This window comes from Leptodactylus fuscus, chromosome 4 (assembly GCF_031893055.1).
Source record: "Leptodactylus fuscus isolate aLepFus1 chromosome 4, aLepFus1.hap2, whole genome shotgun sequence".
Lineage (NCBI taxonomy): Eukaryota > Metazoa > Chordata > Amphibia > Anura > Leptodactylidae > Leptodactylus > Leptodactylus fuscus.
Window position 1 is genome coordinate 181,959,699 of NC_134268.1, and position 24,475 is coordinate 181,984,173.

The 24,475-nt window shown below is 40.1% G+C and overlaps 1 protein-coding gene across 2 annotated transcripts in view; it reads left to right on the forward strand.

The window, feature by feature from the left end:
- Positions 1–24,475, forward strand: part of HDAC9 (histone deacetylase 9) — a 328,489-nt gene that overhangs the window by 285,016 nt on the left and 18,998 nt on the right. For both annotated transcript variants that reach the window (XM_075271432.1, XM_075271431.1), the window contains 2 exons: positions 13,958–14,089; positions 16,626–16,741. In XM_075271432.1, the coding sequence (XP_075127533.1) occupies positions 13,958–14,089; positions 16,626–16,741 (248 nt within the window). The remainder of the gene's footprint in view (positions 1–13,957; positions 14,090–16,625; positions 16,742–24,475) is intronic.

Below are 24,475 nucleotides of genomic sequence, written 5' to 3' on the forward strand. Positions count from 1 at the left end.
CCCTATTGACATTCATGCCTTATTATATTTTATGTACATATATGATGTATAATGTATTTTGCCTATATTATATGAGCAGCCTACATGGAAAATTTCCAGAAAAGCTCAATACTCATGAGTTTCCAGAATTTGGATCCGCTAGAAAGTTTGATGTATATAGTACATTTATCAGCTTTTTGTATCTCATATAGAATCTCTATGGCATTATACACAACCTCTACAAGTACAACGTTTATTTCTATGGATTCCTACTGTTCTATCGCAATGCTTCCAATATTAATCTGAAAGAAGAAATTTGACAAATGAGCTTTTAGAGCAATGGGGGCATTGGCACCTCTTTGGAGCAATGGCAATGCCCTCTTTGCTCTATAGAGCTAATTTGCATGTTGATGAAAGCAGCATTATCTTGGCAAATGAGGCAGCAACCCACAAGGGGAGAACACTGTTTGATTCGGGAGACCTTAACCTATCTATCTGCGGGGCTGGATTGATATGCTGGGTTCTGGTGACACTAACCTATCTATCTGCAGGGCAGGATTGGTATGCTGGTTCTGGTGACTGTAACCTATCTATCTGCAGGGCTGGGTTGGTATGCTGGTTCTGGTGACTGTAACCTATCTATCTGCAGGGCTGGGTTGATATGCTGGGTTCTGGTGACTGTAACCTATCTATCTGCAGGGCTGGGTTGATATACTGGTTCTGGTGATCTTAACCTATCTATCTGCAGGCTACGACTAAGGAACTTAGTTCCGAAACGCGTCAGCTAGGATGTTTTTCTCTTTTCATGGGAGTTACTATTGCCATTGGATTTGATTGTGCATTTTTAACTGGATTAGATAATAAAAACAAGATTTTATGAAGCTGTTGAGTGCTGACTTTCCACTTACAAGTATTTCTGTCTGTAGGACTGGATTGATATGCTGGGTTCTGGTGACACTAACCTATCTAACTGAGGGACTGGGTTAATATGCTGGTTCTGGTGACCCTAACCTATCTATCAGCGGGGCTGGGTTGATATGCTGGGATCTGGTGGCACTAACCTATCTATCAGCGGGGCTGGGTTGATATGCTGGTTCTGGTGACACTAACCTATCTATCAGCGGGGCTGGGTTGATATGCTGGGATCTGGTGACACTAACCTATCTATCAGCGGGGCTGGGTTGATATGCTGGTTCTGGTGACACTAACCTATCTAACTGCGGGGCTGGGTTGATATGGTGGGTTCTGGTGGCACTAACTTATCTATCTGCGGGGCTGGATTGATATGTTGGGTTCTGGTAACACTATCCTATCTATCAGCGGGGCTGGATTGATATGCTGGTTCTGGTAAAACTATCCTATCTATCAGCGGGGCTGGGTTGATATGCTGGGTTCTGGTGGCACTAACCTATCTATCAGTGGGGCAGGGTTGATATGCTGGGTTCTGGTGGCACTAACCTATCTATCTGCGGGGCTGGATTAATATGTTGGGTTCTGGTGACACTAACCTATCTATCAGTGGGGCAGGGTTGATATGCTGGGTTCTGGTGGCACTAACCTATCTATCTGCAAGGCTGGATTGGTATGCTGCATTCAAGTGACTCCCTTTAAGTGTATAGGATACTTAGAAACTGCCCCAACAGACCTTCCCAATAGCCTGATATCGGGACTGTTTTTGTCAAATGTTATATTAGCAGGAAATCCCGACCATTCTTCATCAGATTAAAGGACTTTTACTGTCTAGACTTCATTCCTCATTCTTGCCCACTATAAATGTGTGTTTTATTAGTAATCCAACACATGTGGGGTGACACTACGAGATATATACACAAGATTTATTGTATATTCTGCAGATTTATTGTAGAAACTGTGACTGTCCCATGCATTTGATTCAGACTTGCAGAAAACTATGTCCTTCCTGCCCCATTCAAATAAATGGATTTTATCAGTTTTCAATCTGCAGCATGTGAATATACCCTAAAGTTTGTGAACCTGACAATGTCCAACTTCACATCTTACTTGGAATAAATAAATCAATTCCCTATTAGATAAGGTCAATGCTAGTAAGATTATTTTTATCGGGCGGTTTAGGATATAATCCTATTAATTAAATCTCATTGTATTAAGAGCATGAGTCTAATACCCTCTTCCGTAACCTGCCTGTCTAAAGATATATTATATAACAGGAGCAGTCATTTTCTACAGTCCATACAATCTACCTATTTCATGTACTCTCTTACCCGGGGAGTAAGAATAAAGGACCTTGATAAGATAAGAGAAGCATCTTATACCCCCAGGGATAGAGCAGCACTTCTGTAATTTGTACTTATGAAGAACAAATGTGCGTCTTTGTCTAGGAACCATATGGTTTCATTGTGTAACGTTCACACATTACGGCTAATGGCTGGTTAGTTACTAAGGGTTTCACATTTACATTTTATTAGTTAATCATCCCCTTGTCTCCTAAAGGAGCCTTGTAAGTTTCCTGCATCACTGGAATCTGGTGAGGAAGATGGTAGTTACAAATTTTAAGCACATATATGAAGTTAGACCGTGAATGTTTGGTAAAAATTTGGTGAAATGCGGAAAAGCACTAAATCGTGATTACCGTTGCATGGTTGTGGAGTTGTATTGATGCGTATGGTTGTGACGGTTGCTTTTGTTACCATAGTGGATAAAAGAAAATCACATATAGTTGGCATATTATTATTATCAATATTATTATAATTATTGTTTTTAGAATTCCATTAATTCCATGTTGTTGTAACATACAAAATATAACGCGAGAACAAAAATCTAATATATCCAAACTAGTACAATGGGAGAAAGGACCCTGGGCTTGCAATCTACAAGGGAAGAAGGGCAGTAGGCAAGGGTAGACCTTGTTCAGATGGTGTTGAGATGGGTTATTGCAGGTTTATTGATGGTTGTATGCTTTCCTGAAGAGATGGGGGGGAGACAGTCTTATGTATCATGGTAATGAGTTTTAGGGTATAGCCGATACATGGGAGAAGTATTTGAGGTGGTTGTACGAAGAGTGGTTAAGAGCAGTGCAAAAATGGAGATCTTGAGAAGATCGGAGAGTATGTATGAAGAGGTAACGGAAGATTAGGTTGAGATGTATGGGTGGGATAGGCTGTGGATGGCTTTGCATGCCAATATTAATATTTTAAGCTGTATTTGCTGAGTGATAGGTAGAGATTGGTGGAGGGGAGAGGCACATGAGAAATCGTGTGTTCTTAATGTAGACTTAGGCCGGGTTCAGATGTGGTTTTTGGTCTAGAAACTGAGGCGGAGGGCACCTCAGTTTCCAGACCAAGAAACGGGTAGCTGCACCGGCAGTGCACCAGCATCCAGTCGTGCACTCCACTCCAGATTAGGCCCAATGACTGGGCCTAGTCAGCATGTCGCTTCTTTTTTCCGAGAACCGGAACAAACGGCTCCCAGAAAAAAAGAACTGACCGGTTCCCATTGATTCAAACTACATGTGAACTCAGCCTTACACCTCTAACCCCTGCTTATCTTCCTTGAGAATAAAACACGCCTGACATTTCTTTTCTATGACATCTGCTGTGGTGAAGAAGGCGATATAATCTCATACACATAAGATAGATCAAAATCGTCAGGTTTGGCTGAAAATAAATCATCACGTTTACAACTTTATATTGGTATACTACTAGAGATGAGTGAACACTGTTTGATCGGATAGATATTCAATCGAATATCAGGCCATTCGAGGTATTCGATTACAATCGAATACCATGAAGCAAACGCACTAAAAATTCGTATCCCCTTGCACCTTTGTTCTAAAGTCTGCAGAATTGTGAATGCAGCTCTGAGCTATTAGTTAACTCTCATAGGGTGTTCATGTCATGTGGTCCATATATTTTGATGGTCATGGTGTACAAACGTGTGACTGCATATCTCCACCATAGATTAGGATCTGTAAAGCTGTGTATATCAGTTTATTAAACAAGTATATAAAGTAACGTTCTGTTGTAGTGTGCCTATATATACCTTCTCTTATAAGATATTGATGTATGATGATCCTTTATCATTTTGGAATGAGAACCATTAAACTGCAAACCTGAGCTGTCTATAGCATTCCTTCAATTTACACATGAACCAAAGCATGCATAGTCACATACCTCAAGACCTAGAAATGTTCTTTGGTGAGCGCAAGGAAATAATAAAGTAGAATTTATAATTGTCTGTTTCAGTATGAGAGAGAACATCTGGTGGACATGTCTCATGGTCTACTCACCACAGCTGTGCTTTAATCACTATTGACTCACATCTACCAACTAACTATAAAAAGATTATGGATTTTAAGAGGCTCTGATATATGGGAAAAATTAAATTGCTTCGTTTTACTTCTTTAATGGGAAACACCAATATTATTAATATAAAATAAAATTTTACAAAAATATTAAAATATAATAAAAATTTTAAGTAAATGCACCATAAAGTTAGGTTATTATTCTGTTCTTATTACTAGCGCTTTCAAAAAAGGCAAGACTATTTGTAAAAAGTTATATTTTTCACAATACACATTACATTATTATAGTTAATGATAATTAATAATAATAATAATAATAATAATAATAATTGGGGGCTGAAGCTAAGGAATAGTGGGAGCTAGAGAAAAAAAATCCAACTGTTCTGGAATCAGAGAGCAGCACTTGCTGAAACATGCAAAGAGTTGGTGGAAGTGAAAGGTCCTCTTTATATATACAGTAGTTGCTGAAATTAACTTGTTCCCGTCTCTCCTCTGTTTTGTGAATAAACCTCACACTGAGATTCATTAAATGTGGCATCTAACCAAACAACACTTAAGGACCAAAGGACATTGGAGGGAAATTACTGACAAATCTACAGAAAAAAAAACTGACACAAAAGTTGTGCATTTTCAGATTTCTGATCATTTTCCACCCAATCCCGATCATTCAACCCTAGTCAATGCTTCTCTATGGGAAAAGTCACATTTAAGGTTGAGCCGATCTTGAGATAACCTCCAACCTCGATCTCACTGGAAAAGATTGGTATCGGAATTCCAATTGCAATCTTGAAATTTACTTGATTGCCGATCGGAATTCGATCTTTTCCAATCCCAATCGCTCAACCCTACAAACATGTTGTACTGTATTTTCCGGACTATAAGGCGCACATAAAAACCTACGATTTCCTCAGAAATCGTAAGTGCGGCTTATAGTCCGGTGCGCCTTATATATGGATGGATGCGGCGGCAAAGTCTGCGTGCCGCTTCCATACATACATAAAAGGCACCGTAAGGGTGCATTCACACTACGGAATGGTTACAGCAGGGCTGCCGGACACTTCCTATTCATTTCTATGGGAGCCGGCATGCGAGCGCTCCCCATAGAAATGAATGGACAGACACTTCCCATTCATTTCTATGGGGAGCGCTCGCATGCCGGCTCCCATAGAAATGAATGGGAAGTGTCTGTCCATTCATTTCTATGGGGAGCGCTCGCATACCGGCTCCCATAGAAATGAATGGGAAGTGTCCGGCAGCCCTGCTGTCACGCCGGCCTGAAACAGAACGTGAAACTTACCGAGCGGTGCAGGGCGGGCGGGCGGGCATTCAGGCCTCCTCTTCCTCCGATGTTCTGTCCTTCTCCTCCGGCGCTCACGAACTAATGGCCTGGGCGCATGCGCAATATCATAATGCTTCTACTACTGCGCATGCGCCCAGGCCATTATCAGTTAGCGAGCGGCGGAGGAGGAGGACGGAACATCGGAGGAAGAGGAGGCCTGAATGCCCGCCCACCCTGCACCGCTCGGTAAGTTTCACATTCTGTTTCAGGCTTTTATTTTAAAGGGGGGGGGGGGGTAGTTTAATCTAACTTTTACGGTTGGGCTCTATCAGCATGATTTTGCTGATAGAGCCCCTCCTCGCCTGCCGAGCGCTTCCAATAGAAGCGGCTGGCACGCGGGGGGTTAAGCGGCCGCTGGCAAAGTCTGCCTGCCGCCGCTTTCAATAACATATAATGCGCACCGGACTGCGGCTTATAGTCCGGTGCGCCTTATATATGAACCGAGACGGACTATAAGGCGCTCATGGGCAATGCGGCTTATAGTCCAGTGCGCCTTATAGTCCGTAAAATACGGTACTTTGTTGTTTCAGCACTCCACTCTCTAATTTTTAAGACAAAGGATGGAGCAGGGCAACGATCAAGGTGGGCCAGGGTGGTGACAGGCTTCAATTTTGCCACACAGGACCTTCTGAAATGTGCCTGAATGCTTAAATCTGGCATAGTCTTAAATCTCAAATGCTACCCTTAATAACTAATCATTGTGTCAGATGAATCCATGCAGATTATTTATAAAAGAATGGCCTATAATGGGCTAGATGTATGTAAAAAGTTACTATATATATATATATATATATATATATATATATATATATATATATATATATATTTTATTTATAATAGGTTTTCTGTTTCAGACATATTTAAAAATACCAACATTATATATTCCCGAGAGGGTTTTATTTTGCAGGATAATAGGTTTAACTAGATAGTCTTTTTTAAGCTTTACTATGTAACTATACTAGGTCATTGCACCTCTGTTCCATTCACTTGAATTGCAGATGGGCCCCCAGGCATAGGGGGCTGGTTGCAATTGGAGCCTCTGAAACCCCTGTTGGTATACCACCATGTCGATAATAGTAAAATCATAGGGTGGTGAACTCTGTCCTAGTGTTTCATTTTGAGAAATCATGGATGGGGAGGAGATAAACAAGGAGGAGAATTCCACAAAGCCTGGTAATTAATGAGGGTTCAGCGAATTTATCATTGAGGTGATCAGATTTCATATAAAAAGTCTACATGTCAAATAAACATCAGCTTTCCTCCAAGAATGTACAGTAATAACTGTAATAAAATGAGCTATTTGTAAAAGTCTTCATTCCATCTTCAAAGAAGAGCTATGGAGCTTCCTGGATCTCAGGTTACCTATGTCTAGTGCAGACTCTACAAGAGGTCCTGGTTTCTCCTCTACCCCCATTTCCTGTCTTTTTTCATTAAGTCCTGATTTGCACTTGGCACACTTCTCAGTGATACAAAGGTAGGAGTTGTTCTCCATCCGCAGACCATCAGAAGCGCTGTGTCATCTGCCTCGAACACAGGAACTGACCACAAACATTGTTTAACATAAAACAGCTTACTACTAAAGTACAAAGCAGCCGAATCATGGATGGAGAACCATCTATAGCCAACAGCCAATAAGTAGACCAGAAGTAGTGGGATTAGACTATTACACATGCATACCTCCCAACTTTTTAAGAACCGAAAGAGGGACAAATTTAGTCCCACCAATTTTAATGTTGACGCCGCCCATTGTCATTCATTTTTCATGTGCCCCCACACAGTATAATCTTCCTAAGTCACCCGTAAATTATATGTCCCCCTCCATCTCTCCCCCAGTTTCATGTCCCCCCATCTCTGTCCCCAGTTTCATGCCCCCTCTCCATCTCTGCCCCCAGATTAAAAAAAAAAACACTTATACTCACCTTCCCTCGCTCCCCCACTGCTCTCTCCGCAGTTTCACTTATCACATCGTGCTTATCACATCACGCTTACACAGCCACTAGTTGGAGCGCCGCGGCAAAGCAAGGAGCTGATCTGTGACAGCTCCTTGTTTTAGTCGCGTATGTATTCAACTCAGATCTGCGTCCTCCAGACGCAGATCTGAGTTGAGATTGAGACATACCTCCCGCCGACCGGGGCCACGGAACAGGACACGGAAATTGTGAATGTCCCGCAGAAATCAGGACGGTTGGGAGGTATGCACATGTCTTGCCACCAAAAATCAATCACAGCAAATTTAACTCTTCATTTGTTTTCCCTTTTGTCAAATTGTTAAAAAATTGTGTTATCCCCTTTTCTTATGGTAGTCATACAAATTAGATAAAAATAGGCCCATTCACCAGTTTTCTTGGGCTAAATGCATTTGAGAGTATCCTGTAGCAGATTTTGGAGGAAATAGGCATGTTGGATTTTAAGATGTCCAATCCTTTGTTATGATTGGAGTCAAGTCTCCACTAGCTATGTCTGTTGGCAGCTTTACCTTCTGCTCCCCATATATGTAACAGGGCCCCACTTACCATGTGCTATCTATAGCACAGTTTTTTTCTTATTTTGTAGAGATGCCTTTGGGCTCTTTGAAGGGCCAGGCTCTGGTAGCGAATGCTACATCTGAAACCCCTATAGCTATAGATGGTGTCCCTTTCCAAGACTAATGGGCTTGTACTTATTAACACTATAGTTACTCTAAAGTGGGAGTCCTAGGCAGGGTCTTGCCACTCAGTAGTAACGTGGAAGAAACCAACAAGGACTGAGCCCAATTTCTCGAACAGTCCCTTACCAGCCAAATGGTCTGCCACTTTGCTATAGTATGTACGCCCTTCACTATAGCCAAAGGTGGATCCCCAAAGTAATTCTTGAAAAGAAAGTAGCAATTTCCCACCATAAAGCCTGTGATACGCAGCACATCAGTAACGCCCAGTCCACAAGAGCCCTCCATACGTTTCCACATAGTTTAGCGAGTTTATAGGTCATGTTTGGCAAATATTGTAAAAGTCTCTTGTGTAAGTTCTTGTATCCACCATCATACTGAACATTTCTGCAAATATTTTCCTTAGACGCTTTGTAATGGTAGTTATTTGTCAAGGGTATTATTGTAAGCAGTAAGTAAAGTTGTAAGTTTTTGAACAAATATTTTTCTAAATTCTCTTAAAATTACTGTTACTAAGAGTTAAATCGCTTAAGTGATTTATTGACTAAGAATTGAATCATTTCCCAAAAATTTTTTTTCGACAAACTCTACGAAGTATTATTTTTTAGTTATGTAACCCTTTAAAGACAAAGGAATTTTGGGTTTATAACACCGAGTATAGTTTATTGTTTTTTTCTATTGCACTTGTGGATTGGTTAGAGGTCTGTATTACATTGAGTGATGTGTTATATTCTCCAGGAGAATTTTTTTATCCTGTACATAGATTTCCATGGATGTTTTAATCGAGGTCCATGTCATGGCCCTACTTTTCACCTATCAGGGCTCATTCACAAGGCTCTGCTCGGTGCCTGTATATACTACAGAGCATGATTCCATATGGGGCCTACATACAACACTATATTATAGCATTATGGCTTATAGCTGTCCAGGAGAGGCTTTACGCACATGATGGAGAAAAATAGCCATTTTCTGATGGCTATCCATCACTCCGCCATTTTAGTCTATGGGTGTATCCATCCAACAGACCGTGAATAACATCTGTTAAAAATTAGGACGTCCTATTTTTGCCCATTTTCACACCCAATACAAATCAATGGGTTTGTTTTTAACGTCCATCAAAATGGATTTTTATCGGCGTGACGGCCATTTAGAATGGATCAAACGGTTGGACAAACGGACATTAAAATGATCGGATAACTGGGAAATGTTACACATAGATGAAAAATGGCTGTTAAAAATTGAATTGTCTTGTGTAAATTAATAGAAAGATTTTTTTTTTTTAAATAAGAGGATAGCGCTTTCTTTCAAGCCACTTTATTACAATCTCGGCCTATGTGAATTATTAATTTTTTTTTTATTTGATTCTTTTATTTGATGCTCTGTATAAAGTGAGGCTAATACATATGGATTGTGCCTTTGAAGTTGCGAGGCCATAGTTCATGCATGAAACAGACTGTCTTCTAACAATTCATGAGCACACAGTCATACATGTGGATGCGAGTCAATTGCCAACCAAATTTTTATCAAATTCCTGTACATGATGCTCAGTTTTGTACATCATGTGGTTATGAACTTTTCCTGCCGGTATGAAGGGGAGAGACAAATTTGGAAAAGATTAGATTATTCGTGACACCTACAACGTTTACATCTCGGCACGTAGCACTGCTTCTTTATGGTTTCTACCAGTGTAGATTTATCTTGCGACATTTTCACCATCGCACTTAGTATTACACATGTAGCTCTATTCATGTACTCTCGTCTTCGGAAAGTTAGTGCTGCGGTTCCCAATATCACGTGGACTTAGGAAATGTGTTTATTTAAATTCATCAAGGGAAAATGTCTCCGGCAACAGCAGGTTTTCATTGTAACTAATTGACCATGGGCTGCTGCGGGGGATACTAATTTCAGTAGATATGTACACAGCAAATAAAAAGGAAAGACTGAGATAGAAGTTTTCATTGGAAAAACATGTGCACGCTTTAGCATAAGGAATAACACATGTCAGGATGTGAGCTGGAAAAGATGCTTCGGATCAGGTGCACCAAGACTATGCACCAAGTCTAGTCTATTCTGCACCTGCAAAAGACACAGCTAGAGAAAGTAATGAAAATTAGCCTCTCATTGGTATAACATGGCCAGTAAGTCTGGGTTTTATATGGATTTAATATAGCTCATCATAAAATCCTATGGTGACCTATTCTTGGTTCACCAGAACAAGAGCAAGTATATCTATAATATTGTCTAAAACTGATATAATGTTATCTCATAGATTTATAGACTTGCTAGTAAGGCGTCTCAAACTTTTTTGCAACCAAAATATGATATTGTCTGGATTTCACCATTGGTTATAGTTTATTCCAGAATGTGTAAAATTATCTTAAATTTGTCTCCTGAATCCAGTAAACCATTATCCTTTTGAAGACCATGTTTTGTACCCCAGGGGGCTTGACATAGCAACCTCATATAATACTTTAAGAACCAGTCTGACTGGCTGTGTTTTACCATTATGAAGTGGATTTCAAATAGTTTGTGTAGTTTTGCAGGTCCATGGTATTCCAAAGCTACACTGATAGGCAGCCTTATTCCTCTGCATGGTCTGATAAGCCATTGATGATCTACTGAGAGATGAGTCTTATCAACCTGTAAGTAAAAGTACAAAAATTCAGATTAACACTCTGATTTGGTCATATCACCAAGGGCACATGTGCTATAAATGCTGCCTGTGTGGCAGCAAGGGGGCTCTCAGGGAAAGGAATTAGTCCTCATTTTGGCAAATAGTATCTATGTCCAATTTTTCTCTCCATAAGAACTTCATTGCCATAAAACAAGATGATAGTGAATTGGCTCAAGTCATATCAAAATGGCATCCCATGATGGTGCCATTTATTGCCACTAATAAAAAAAAATGGCCTGTTTTTGCTTTGCAGTTAGTCTGGATAGGCAAAGCAGGACTCATCATCAAAGGGGTTGGGAATAACCAACATTGGCCCCATCATTCGAAGAACCTAATAGCAGCTTCATGGTCTATCACTATGTTCAGGGTCATGATAAGGGAAAACTAAGCTCTTCAGTCCTGGCTGGCAGGCCCCAATGCCTTAGGGAGGGGGCACTTTTTTGTGTTATTTAACAAGACTTAACTATCTGGTCTGTCAACTAGACAGTCATTCTAGGCCTCACGTGTAACTATTAAAAAACCTTTTGAGCTCCATTAGGGGGTGTTCACACTTGCACCCATGTCCGCCCACCAGGTCACCATCCTATTCCCCCGAGAAACTGCATAGGGCACGGCTTCCCAGCGGTCAGTTTTAAAACCCATTCATTTGAATGGGTTTTTAAAGTAAACCGCCAGTGTCTGTATGCAGCCTCTCCACGGGGAAATAGTTTTTTTCTGGCCAGACACAAAGTCCTGCATGTCCTGCATGTCCTGTGGGTGGACATGGGCGCAAGTGTGAACACCCCTTTATAGATTGACACCCACATTTACAAAATTAAGGGAAAAAATTGTTGTATTTGCAATTTGTATTTCGATCCTGAGTAAGGGCAATACATTCATATATTTTGTATATTCTACCTGTATTTCTGTGGCGTTCTGGTTTCCTCCCACATGCCGAAATAAAAACATCTGTACATTGTGAACCCCCAGTGGTACCAATGTGACTGATGACAGTCTCTGTATTGTGCTGTACGGTGTAGAGCGCTACCGAAAATATCCGTGTTATATAAATGGATACAATGGAAAAAAATAAGCATATATATTTATACAGATTTTCCTTGCTGAAATTTGTGTTGTAAAAACTTCCTAAAATATTAATTTAATCTTTTCTTCACTTTTTTTTTGCACTAATTATTCCAATTTCTTCTGAGTTAATTTTAGAAAAAAAAAGTCTCCGAATATTTATGTGTTTCCTCTCTTTCAATTCCAGATTGAATGTTTTCATTTCAATAATTTATGTTATGCAAGGTTACCTTCTCAGCAGGCAGACAAATTCAGAGACATGAACTTATAAAAAATCCGACTGCTGATGTGATTGAAATGCAGAGTGAAAAGTGTATGGTAAAAATAGGAAGGCAATCAGTGCCACTGGGCATGAAACACATTGACACATAAGTTCAACATCCCTCTGGTGAATACTGAACAGCTTTTTCCACTGAGCTGAGGGACTATATCTCACATTAGGCAGTCACTGGTATGGAAATCTCCTATGAAACTGATCTTAGGAAAACATTAAGAGAATGCATAGATTTTCTTCGAGAAAAGGGGACACTTGTTTACTTGTAAATATTCTGCGCTACATATATACTATATACACACACATATATTTATTAGATATATAATATACCTAAATATATTATATATAATATATATATATATATATATATATATATATATATATACTGTATTATATATACATAACCACACTTGCTTAAAACTATATATATATATATATATATATATATATATATATATATATATATATATAGTTTTAAGCAAGTGTGGAAAAATTCTGTAAAGTAAGAATGCTTTCGAAAATAGAAATGTTAAATCTCTAGTCATTGGTCTTCTGGATAATATAGGAACCCAAACACCATCCAAGATTTACTTTTTAGGCTGAAACCGCATGTTGCAGAAACACAGCTTTTTTTGTAGCAGATTTTGAGCAAAAGCCAGGAGTGGATTGAGCACAATGTATAAGTATTATTATTATTTATTTATTATGCTTACTTATATAGCGCCATCATATTCCGCAGCACTTTACAGACATTGACAGTCTCTGTCCCATACAGGACTCACAATCTAGAGTCCCTATCAGTATGTCTTTGGAGTGTTGGAGGAAACCCATGCAAACATAGGGAGAATATACAAACTCCCTGCAGATATTGTCCTTGACAGGATTCGAACCCAGGACTCCATATAGGGTTCACAATCTACGTTCCATATCAGTATGTCTTTGGAGTGTGGGAAGAAACCCACACAAACACAGGGAGAACATACAAACTCCTTGCAGATATTGCCCTTGGCAGGATTCGAACCTAGGACTCCAGCGCTGCAGTTCTAACCACTGAGCCACCGTGTTGCTCTTTAAAAACTTCCTACAGTATGTATTTCCCATTCTTTTTGTAGTCATTCTTGACTTTGGCTCAAAAAACCGCAGCAAAATCTGCAATAAAAAAGCTTTGTTTTTGCAGCACTGGAGTCCTAGGTTTGAATCCCACCAGGAACAACATCTGCAAGGAGTTTTTATGTTCTCCCCATGTTTGCAAGGTTTCCTCCCATACTACAAAGACATACTGATAGGAAAATAAATGTACATTATGATCCCTATATGGGGCTCACAATCTACATTAAAAAAAAAAAAAAAGCTGCGTTTCCGCAACATGGGGTCTCCGCCTAAAACTGAAACCTCAAGACAACTATAAATAAACTACATTATAAATGGTCTTCCAAAGGGAATTGGACTGTGAAAGAAGAGGGCCAATGAGCATACAAAACGATGTGACCGAAAATCCACCACAAAATAGAATACTTAAGATAAACTATTCATTTATATTCATATTTCATTGTTTGAAAAAAATTATAAGGACCATGCAGAGTTATGTTGAACATAAAATGAACACTAAAGTAACATGTGGAATTTTTTCTGTGAATACAGACATAATTCTAATAATGTAGAACAATTTGTACTTCAATTCATTTTTCTTTATGTTCTCATTTCAGCTTCAGAACCCAACCTGAAGGTTCGATCTCGATTAAAACAAAAAGTCGCAGAGAGAAGAAGTAGTCCTTTGTTGAGAAGAAAAGATGGAAATGTCACAGGTTCATATAAGAAGAGGATATTTGAGGTGGCAGGTACAATATGTGCATTTACCATCTAATGTGTGCAAAAATGACTTTGCTACAGCAATCACAGAACTTCATATTCTGAATGATGAGTGATAATATTATATCAGTAATAAAAGATTTATCAGAAATATGTAATACATTGTCAAAAATGGCCTTGTGAAAGACCCTCACAATGTAGTTGATCAGTCATCTCTGGGAGTAGTAGTGATCCCAACAGCAGCACAAGAGACTAAACAGGACAATTGGGTCAAAAAATCTGATTTGATAGGGCTTGTACAAAGTGGCAAATGACTGGTCAAATTCAGCACAGATACATGGGAAGGTTTCTGACCTGGCTGATCACATTCTGTGGTTGGACATCGTTGAGGGTTCCTCGACAGGCCAGAAATACGGAGATCCCAGAGCTAGTGTGAACCTTATGTTAAAGTGTCAGGTTATAGACGTGCAACTGATCTGCTAATATCAGTCACTCATGTAAGTATTTCTGAGGGGTTTCAGAGCTGGAAATATGTGAGCTACAGTATTAAATATGGGGTCAGATGTTTTTGAGGACTTCTTATCAGTAATCTTTTTATAGAACACTATTGTACATATTGTATATTTAAGAATATTAAAAGAAGACTTCAAACTCACTGCCCCTTTAAATGTAGCAGGCAGCGATGGTGTCCATTAGCGCATTGGCTTGTTTTTACATTGAGGTTGGGTGGACATTTTATTTATGTATTGACATAGATAGGGGTAGAACAGTGGCAGCCTCCACACTAGATTGATAGACTGTTATTATGACCTTTGGAAATCTACTTTGTTTATCTTTGGTGACACAAGAACAACCCAAATAGCCTTAGTCTTGAAGAAATAACAAGACTCCATTCCAATATTGTTCCCTTTTCCTATCGGGCCACCCATTACCTTTTTTAAGCCTAAAAGTTTGACCTTTTGCTTTATTCTGGTTAAAATGCTTTGCTCCTTCATCCCTCATTGAATCCCTCAATATCACAGTTAAACAATGATACAATATATAAAATTCCTTCCCCCAAAGCTCCGACTACTAATTGTTTTATCCAACTATTTTTATTCTGTGGAAAATCTGATTTCTTGGGTAATTTCCAGTAACTAAAGAAAATCTGAAAGGCTTCCACTCTCCATATCTAGCAACACTAATGTCCTCTATCTATCAAGAACTACAACTACACAAAATCAACATGACACACAAATCCCAGTAGTAAAGAAAAGTAAGTCAAGCATGAAACTACTGGTTCCCATGTTTTTTACTTTTACGTCTGGTCACCATATGTGATGAACATCTCTGTGCACCAGACTGACCACAGGCTGGGTGCAGCAGATATTCCAGATGGTCACCAGCACTCATCTATGTTATTAATAGTTATGGTATACAGGTACATTATCAATTCTCTACTGTATATTATTTCATGAATTTTGTTGTATCTTATGGTTTTATTACATTAGGACAGTAGTTAGTTATTGCCGTAATCTAGTTGTGTTACAAGTGAACCTGACCATGGTTGTCCTAGTAGTAGGACCTTCTTGAAGAACTTCTTGTGACCTCACCAGTACCTTAATGCTATTCTATGTTATTTTAGAAAAAAACACATATTAATTAATCATTATTATGAAATATGGTATGGAAATGTTGGAGGTGTAATTTGGAGTTCATGGACCTCGAATGCAAAATGTAACAGGGCCCCTACCTAATACTCATGCCTTTATATGTCTGGGTGGCATTTGGTCCTTACAGGCATCAATTCCTGCATGCTATTGCTCCCTCTGTCTCATTTTTGGATATAGCCCTTGAAAGGGCATTGTTTAATGGTATGGCATAGGTTTTCTGAAGATGTGCGCTATAGTTCCAGTTAACGTGAAGAAACTAAATTAAGTTTTTCTTAAATTTTGATTAAAAATGCAGCTTGAGATGAGAAAAAACTTGCCGTCTAGTTGTCTTATTCCCTTTTTGTGTGGTCAGTGCAGTGCCCTTCCAGCCATGGAAAGAGAGTGCCAAGCTCAAGTTGTCTCCATCACCTTTTATATCGGTCTCTGTCAATCAGTGTGGGGGACAATGACCAGGGCTGTCTGTCCTTGGTTGGGTACAACCTACCCCAAAGCATCCAATATTTGTGGTCTGTTATGGAGGCTTCTCTCCTCTATAATGTTTCCTGGCTAGTGTCCTACATAATGACAGCAGTAAAGAAAAGGGGTATCATAAAAAAGTCAATAGTTCTTTTTGGCCAATGTAGAAGAAGACCATGGTGGAGGATGCAGCACCAGTAGGAGTGCTGTCTACATGTGAAGACTTTTAAGGCCATTCTACCAATACCTTTGATTTTGGAGAATACTCCGATGACTTTCTTAGTGAATATAGTAATGTCCTCATAAATCCACTGCTATACTAGTCAAGGAATCACAGTCATAGGAAAGGCCATACACTATTTCCTCACCGTGTGATCGACGTTACAACGTTCATTTCCCATTCTTTTTCCAAGTCATTATTCTGTGCATTTACCAAGGCTGGTTTATTGTATTCCAGAGTCTTCGGTCAGTAGCAGCTCTCCGGTATCAGGACCCAGTTCTCCAAATAATGGTCCAGTTAGCATGGGCGTGGAAAACGAAAGCTCGGTCTTGCCAACTAACTCTCATCCGGAGGTAGGAATTATATCCTGTGTGACTGATAACGCATACATAAATCCATGGATTTCCCTGATGATTAGAAATAAGATGACAACCTAATACCATAGTATTTATTGGAGCTGTACTGTATTTTATATGATATACTATCTTATATAATATTCATGATACCTTTAAGGGAATGCTAAAAGGTTAGATAAATAATTCAATTGTCATAGAACACAGTTATGGGATTTGCAACAATTTGTAGCACACAACACAAGAGAATGCATGAATGAATATTTCTGATATACCATGACTCCTATATGTTGTATCTGAAACATGATCCTGAATATAAAGGGAACCTGTCAAATGGAAAATGCAGCATGTCAGGGTTAGTCCACATGGTGGAAACCTTTTCCGTTGTGTGGCTTTTTTGCGTGGCTAGCCGCAATACGATGCTGATGCAATGCATCGGGATCCCGTCACAGCATCCCACTCCTGATCAGGCCCAGATGAATGGGCTTAATCACAGCGAGTCTCGAACTGCGGACTAGGTGGCTGACTCAGACGTGGAATTTGCAGGAAGATAGGGCATATTGCATTTTTTTTCCGCTACGTGAAATTTTGAGCTGTATTACACATCAAAATACGTCTGCAAAAAACTCTATGTGAACATACCCTTATAGTGTAGGAGGAGCTGAACAGACTGATATATAGTATATAACTTGTATTTTATGAATTTATATCTTTCAATGCTTAGATGCTGTCATCTAGTCATGGGGGCGGTCCTAACAGTGATTGACAGCTATCTTGTATGCACGGCGGGTTGTCAATCACTGATAGGCCACAAGACTAACGATTTCTAAGAACAGGAATAAATGACTATTTATACCAAATATTTCGCCTACAAACTATATATCAATCTGCATTTTCTAGAACATTCTACATGTAGATTGCCTTCCATTCCATGTGACAGGTTCCCTTTAAATTAATAAACGATACTTTCATGAAAGTCTTATAGGAATTACAGCCCGGTTTTGCTCCAGGATGGATAAAGTCTATTTTATTACCTTCCAGAAGAAATCTAATTCCAGTCATTGTGTTGCTACGACATCTTTGCTTCCAGTAAAAAATGAAATTGCTTGTACAGCAGAAAGTTTAGGTCACCAGCAGGACATGGAGCGGAGCCTCAGACACGGCTACCTCCAGCTTCCCCATTCATAAGCAATGGATTGTTTGTGACCTGTGATCCTGGGGGCAGGTGTTTGACCCCTGTCCACTGATTAGTAGCCCCCTGTGGACGCCAAGAGAGAAATAATGTTACACTGATAGCTAACATGTGGCTTTATCTTGTAACCCTTTGTATAAGGAGCCAGGGATGTCAGATTTAGGTAGAAGAATGAAGACATCATTACGACACAATTAGTCAATTAGGAAGTGAGTGTTCAGTAATGAAGGGCTTATTGCTCCAGGTACACAATAGTCCTGTAGGGCAGATCCCACCCTCATGTAGGACATCCAATAATAGTCACACTTGATATTAATAAAAGGTTTCTCTCCTTGCATTTATCAGGTTTCAGGCTGACTGTGCCTTAGAGATTGTGGTTTTGCATTTTCCATTACTTTGGGTGAAATTCATTATATTTTCACTGCCAGCAGGAAGCCAAATATTTTTCCGCCTTGCATGATAAAGATCCAGATCTTTTGTCTATTTTTTGTATAGCATTCTTTCTGTGGTTTGGATCCTTGAATGAAAGTCATTTGATGGCAGATGAAGTCAAACTTTGCAGATACCAGCTTCTCTGACACTCAGTAATATCCTAGGCTGCGGAGGGTTTTATATACAAAGACTACGTATATATTCACATATACAGAGAGAATTTTCTGAGGCGGCCATCCAAAATTGCATCGAAGAATGGTTCTGTTAGAGGAGTGTGCATTGTGCATAGTACGCAATGACCACATAAAAGAGTGATCCATGGCAGGATTTCAGTATAGTAAAAAAAAAAAAAATAAAAAAAATTTCCAAAGCAAAAAAAAGTAAAAGTTGCACCTAAAAATAAAGGTAAATAAGGCATTGTGTAGTACGGAAATATCTAAATTTGTGACCAACTTGCTCATTACTATTATTACTCATAAGCAGCTTTACATAGATCACATTTCTAGCCCTCTAAGACCCCGTGCACACGAACATGAAAAATGGACGCTTTCCTAACATCCGTTACAAGTCCAGTTTAAGGGTGCCTTCACACGTGCGCAAAAATATGCGCGTAAGCCATTGAACTCAATGGCTTACTACATTTTACATGTATTAAAATGGACAAAATGCACGGAGTGTAACTCCGTGTGAAGGCACCCTAAGAATAATGGGAGTCAATGTGGATATATACTTATCCATGAAAAACATCCATGTCCGTCTGTATAGGTTCATAGATGTGACTTATAGAGATGAGCGAACACTAAAATGTTCGAGGTTCAAAATCCGATTCGAACAGCCGCACATTGTTCGACTGTTCGAATGGGTTTCGAACCCCATTATAGTCTATGGGGGGAAATGCTCGTTTCAGGGGTACGCAACATTCAATCAAATTCTACTTACCAAGTCCATGAGTGAGGGTCAGGCTGGATTCTTCTCCCTGCGCAGCGTCCCCGCGTCCTCTTCTGGCCTTGAATTCACTCTGCTAGGCATCGGGCCTAGGCAGAGCCGACTGCGCATGCACGGGCATGCGCAGTCGGCTCTGCCCAGGCCCGATGCCTAAGCAGAGTGAATTCAGAGCCGGAAGAGGACGCGGGAACGCTGCGCAGGGAGAAGACTTCTAAAGGTAAGAGAAGAACCAGTGTTGATTGGCAATGTATAGCATTCTGCCAATCAACGCTGGTTCTGCATCGAATCCTAACTTCGAACAGCTAGTAGTGTTCGATCGAGTACGAGTATTTCGAATACCGTAGTATTCGATCGAATACCTACTCGATCGAATACTACTCGCTCATCTCTAGTGACGTATTCAACACGGCAATAAATAAAGGTCATGCGACAGCTGTTTTTGAAACGGTCATCACATGGCCATTATAGAACCCATGTATGTCAATGGGTCTATTCATATGGCTCTGTCTATGTCCATTTTGACGGACAAAAATATAGCCTGGAATTTTTTTGGACTGTTGTGAAAAATGAGCCATCTAAAAAACAGCCATGTGAAGAGACACATTGACTTCAATGTGTTTTCAGAGCTGGTGCATGGTGGACGTTGCAAGAACGGCACTGTGTGAATAGGCCCAAGACCAAGGCGGCTTACTGAATGATTGCAGTAGTTTAGTCACTGCTGTTTATGGCTTTTTCACTAAAATGTGAAGACTGACATACTGACATCTATCTTTGCACATTAAAACGGACATGTGGGTATAAGTGGGAAAAGTCCCGTCCGTGTAATTAAGCTTTTAATCAGCCAAAACCAAGAATGGAGCCTACAGAGAAACAGATTTCTACAAATGAAAAACTTGAACCTCTTCTGGATTTTGGATGACTTCTGCTTTTGGTTGTGTGGATCAGGCAGGAGCAGGCAAGGGGAAATTCTGACCTGGGGCACTGTCTGCCTCCGATTGGTCTGAATCATGCCCTTTACCTGCACCTGCCTGACTCCGTCCACTTGACCATGCAGAGTCTAAATAGTATATTAGGCACCAAAGATAACTGCATTGCTGCTTGGGAATGGTGGGGCTAGAGAAAAGAACAGATGTAAAAAACTGGTGGATGTGGTGAAAAGTCCTCTCTGCTTGTCCACCTGCTACACTTTATATTAAAGGGGATCTCTGGGGCTTATAGGTCATCAATATGCCCACTATGCTCTTCCCTTTGCCAATGACATCATACTGAGCAGTCACATGGTTACAGTACCTGTGTCCATTTCAAATGAATGGGGCTGAGCTGCAATACCAAGAATAGCCCCTACGCAATGTATGGCACTGTGCTTTGTATATGGTGAAGAGGCCACAGCATTGACATGAAGGCTGCAGCTTCTTTAACCAACTGATCTATGGGAGCTCCGGGTGTCACATATTGATAACCTTTCCTAACGATAGGTTTTTGATATATAATTCCCAGAAAACCACTTTAACAATGGATATATACAAAGTGAGTAGCTTTTAAAATTACAGCTACAACCTGTATTATAATTCACAACTTTACTGGCTTCAAGGTTCCTTCACTGTCTGTCCAAAGCTTTTATTACATATACAGTCATAGTGCATACACTGTCTACCAATAAGTATTTGGATGCCTGTGGTAGAATAGAAAATAACATTTCTTCATATCCAATAGTTGGTAGACCCAGCAGATGCTTCCTTACTGATGGTATTGTGCGACACAATACTCCTGGATGCCTGGTGACACTCCTGGTGTATGTGAGCCATCGGTTGGGTGCGGTTTCTCTGGCCTGCACTCGTCGGTCTCTATCTCCCAGTTTCGGGGGTCTGCTGACTCGGGGCACATTCCAACAACCACTGTTCACCTTCCACTTTGTAATCACATAGGCCATGGTCGATTTTTGCTTGCTACGTCCCTTAAGGATCAACCATTTCTGTGGTACCCCACAGTTACCCCTTTCTCGAAATCGGACAACGCTGCACTTTGTGGTATCTTGCATGCGACTAATGCCAATGCACTAATGCCAATGCTGTTTCCTATTTAACGGCAAAGGCGTGACGTACATCACGACCGCAGATATCTTCATTTGCATGGGTGTCCAAATACTTATTGGTAGTCAGGGTACAAGTACAATAGGGAGTTGGGTGAGCGTACAATGACATTATTGGAACTAAACTGCTAGAGATGATAACAAGCCTATTAACTGTGTCCGAACTCTGTCGGCCGGACTGTGACTACAACCCTGGACTATAAGGCCAGGGTCACAGGGCAAGGATTGTAGCGGGTCAGCCAACCTGAATATCTACAGTAGCAGCTCTCTAGATGGGATTTAAACAAATCTCTACATTACTGTGGATTTCATTGCAAAAGTTGAAACCTGCAGGTGAGCACAAGCAAATAATTTCACTATTTTACGATTTGTCCGATGATAACTTGCGGGAAATTGTGTTTATTCTGCAGCATGTTCGTTTGGTCTGTCCGACCTTAGCTTTATACCTATTATACTGTAACTCTATTGTAAAATCATATTGGACATATTGCACCCTTTAGATACTGAATCCTTCAATATACTTATATCATATTTGTTTTATATACTTTATTAGCAATATTTCATTTTTTAACTTCTAAATTTATCCAACTTGAATTCATAAATTATTATTAATTAACGTTCAGATGTCAATCGACCCAAAACCCCTTTATGACCCTTTTACCTCTACATACTTGATGAGCAAAAATAGACAATCCAGGCATTTTCCCTTATGGCCGTTCATAAACATAATGCTCCCATTAGGAGTCGTGATGGATTTTTTATTTTTTTGCATTCTAGTTATAACGATTCGCCACCTAAGACTAATAAAAAGGTTAACAGCTCCCATCCATCCTGGTGGGGAGGTGGGTTAGTGACATGTAACAATGAATGGCGAGTTCCTTGATTTACTATAAATACAGTAATTTAACACCTTTTACTACTGTGCAACCTTTTCTTGTTTATCATTCCACCCTCGGGTGCACACAAATGTCAAAGAGAAATTTACGGATTCCATCTCATCTGGCCCATTACTACCCGAGACCGGCCATAGAGCGCATCTGAAAACAAGGCTGGCCCACGAAGGTTACATTTTTGAATAACATCCTGTATTTTGGTGTTGCTCTGCTCTTCACTGACAGCTACGCATTAGCAAAATTTATTTTCTCAAGTTAATTGATATCCCAGATTTATCCATTACAAAACCAGCAGCCCTTCCAACCTCTACATGCTTGACAAGTTATTATATTTACTTAGTGAATCCTATGTGTGCCGGGTCCTTCTTGGAGGTGGTCTATTATCGCAGACCCATATGCTTTCTGTTTGGGAAGAAAGCAGTCACTGTTGTCATACTGTTACACAGGGTATTCTTTTTCATTGATGTGACTCCCTTGGGGATAATATTATGCCATAGCTTCTAATTCTAATGGAGCCTATGAGGGTCTTATTATGGAGTAATGCAGAAGAGGTGAAAATAGACAGTGTAATACAAGGAAGATGGTCAGACCACATGTGGAAACTATACGGAAGGATCTGACATGGCAGAACTAAATTGATTTCCAGAAGATAAGTTACAAACACAGTGGCTGTATTGTATGGGGGTGTTCACACTGTTGTTGTTAGTGTCCGTGTTTAGTATCCTTCAAAAAATGTTAATAACAGATCCATCAAAAATTCTATTGATTTCAATGGCATTTGTTCTGTTGTCCGTCAGCGTTTATTTTCATCAAATCTGCCTCAAGTCCATTATTTTGGTGTAGATAATAAGGGGGTGTAGGACCTTCTAAATTATAGACTTGTGACGGTTGTGAAGCTGACTGTCACCATGTTTTTTCTCAATACGGGGTATCGCTCTCTCCTCTCTGCTTTAGAATTAGTTAAAAGGGCTGCACCAAAAACATGTGATATCTAAGATATACCAATAATGACCAATTGGCAGGATTTTTGACCACTGCGACCCTTAGTATTATCTAGAACAAAGTGTCTCTAAGGGTTGGTTCAGATCTGCATTGGTATTCCATCCGGGGGAGTCCGCATGGCCCCCCCCCCCGAATGGAATACCAAACGCAATTGCAAGCTTTGTGCAGTAAAAGCACATGGATCTCCATAGACTAGAATGGGGTCCGTGTGCTTGCCGCCAGATCTCCGCACAGAACATGCGGACAGGAAAGTAGGCACAATCTACTTCCTGTCCGCATGATTCGCACGGGCAGTGTGTGGCAAGCACACGGACCCTATTATAGTCTAAGGGGATCCGTGTGCTTTTATTGCACAGCGCTTGCAATTCCGTTTGGTATCCATGCAGACTCCCCCGGACGGAATACCAATGCAGATATGAACGAGGGGTAAGAAACTGCTTTGCTGCTTTGTCTTCCTTTGGTTCTGCTTAGCTTTTCCTGGTTGTCTTTGCTTCTAGTCAAGTGATTCTTGAGAGAAAAGGTACAAGATGGTATGTAGGTGTAAGGAGTCCAAAAGACTACTGAGTCTCATCTGGGGTAAACATAAAATTAGCTTTCTTTCCAAAAAGGTATTTAGGCCGGGCGTGACGTAAATGCAGCTAGTTTACTGCGGTGGAAACGCCATGGAAAAAAATCACAGAGTTTTACAGTCAGAGCAAAGTGGATGAGATTCCGGTGAATCCCATGCCCACCTTTGAGTAAAAACTATGCCGCGAACATGCTGCGATTTCCAAAACCGGCGTGGTTTTGGAAATCGCATCGTTTCAATTATACCTACGGAAACACTGGCGGTTTCTCTATAGGCATAATGAAAGCAGAAAGGCCACATTGGAAACCTCTGTGAACTTTCTGTCTAAAGCTCTGTGGGATGAATCGCGTTGCGTTGCGTTGACAGCCCGTTTTTTCCAGGAGCGCTTTTTTGCTGCAGAACGCCACATGGAGACTTAGCCTGAAGGAAACTTTTAAAAGATTTGCCTTAAAACCAGAATATGAAATTTACCCTTGTTATAAGCTCTACAATTTACACATTTACTCCCACTAAACACTGCCCATTTTTCATTCCACTTTTCAAAAATGATGAATGAAATTTGGACCGCACCACAATGTGTGACTTTATTTGCCAAAAAACTGGCAAAGATCAC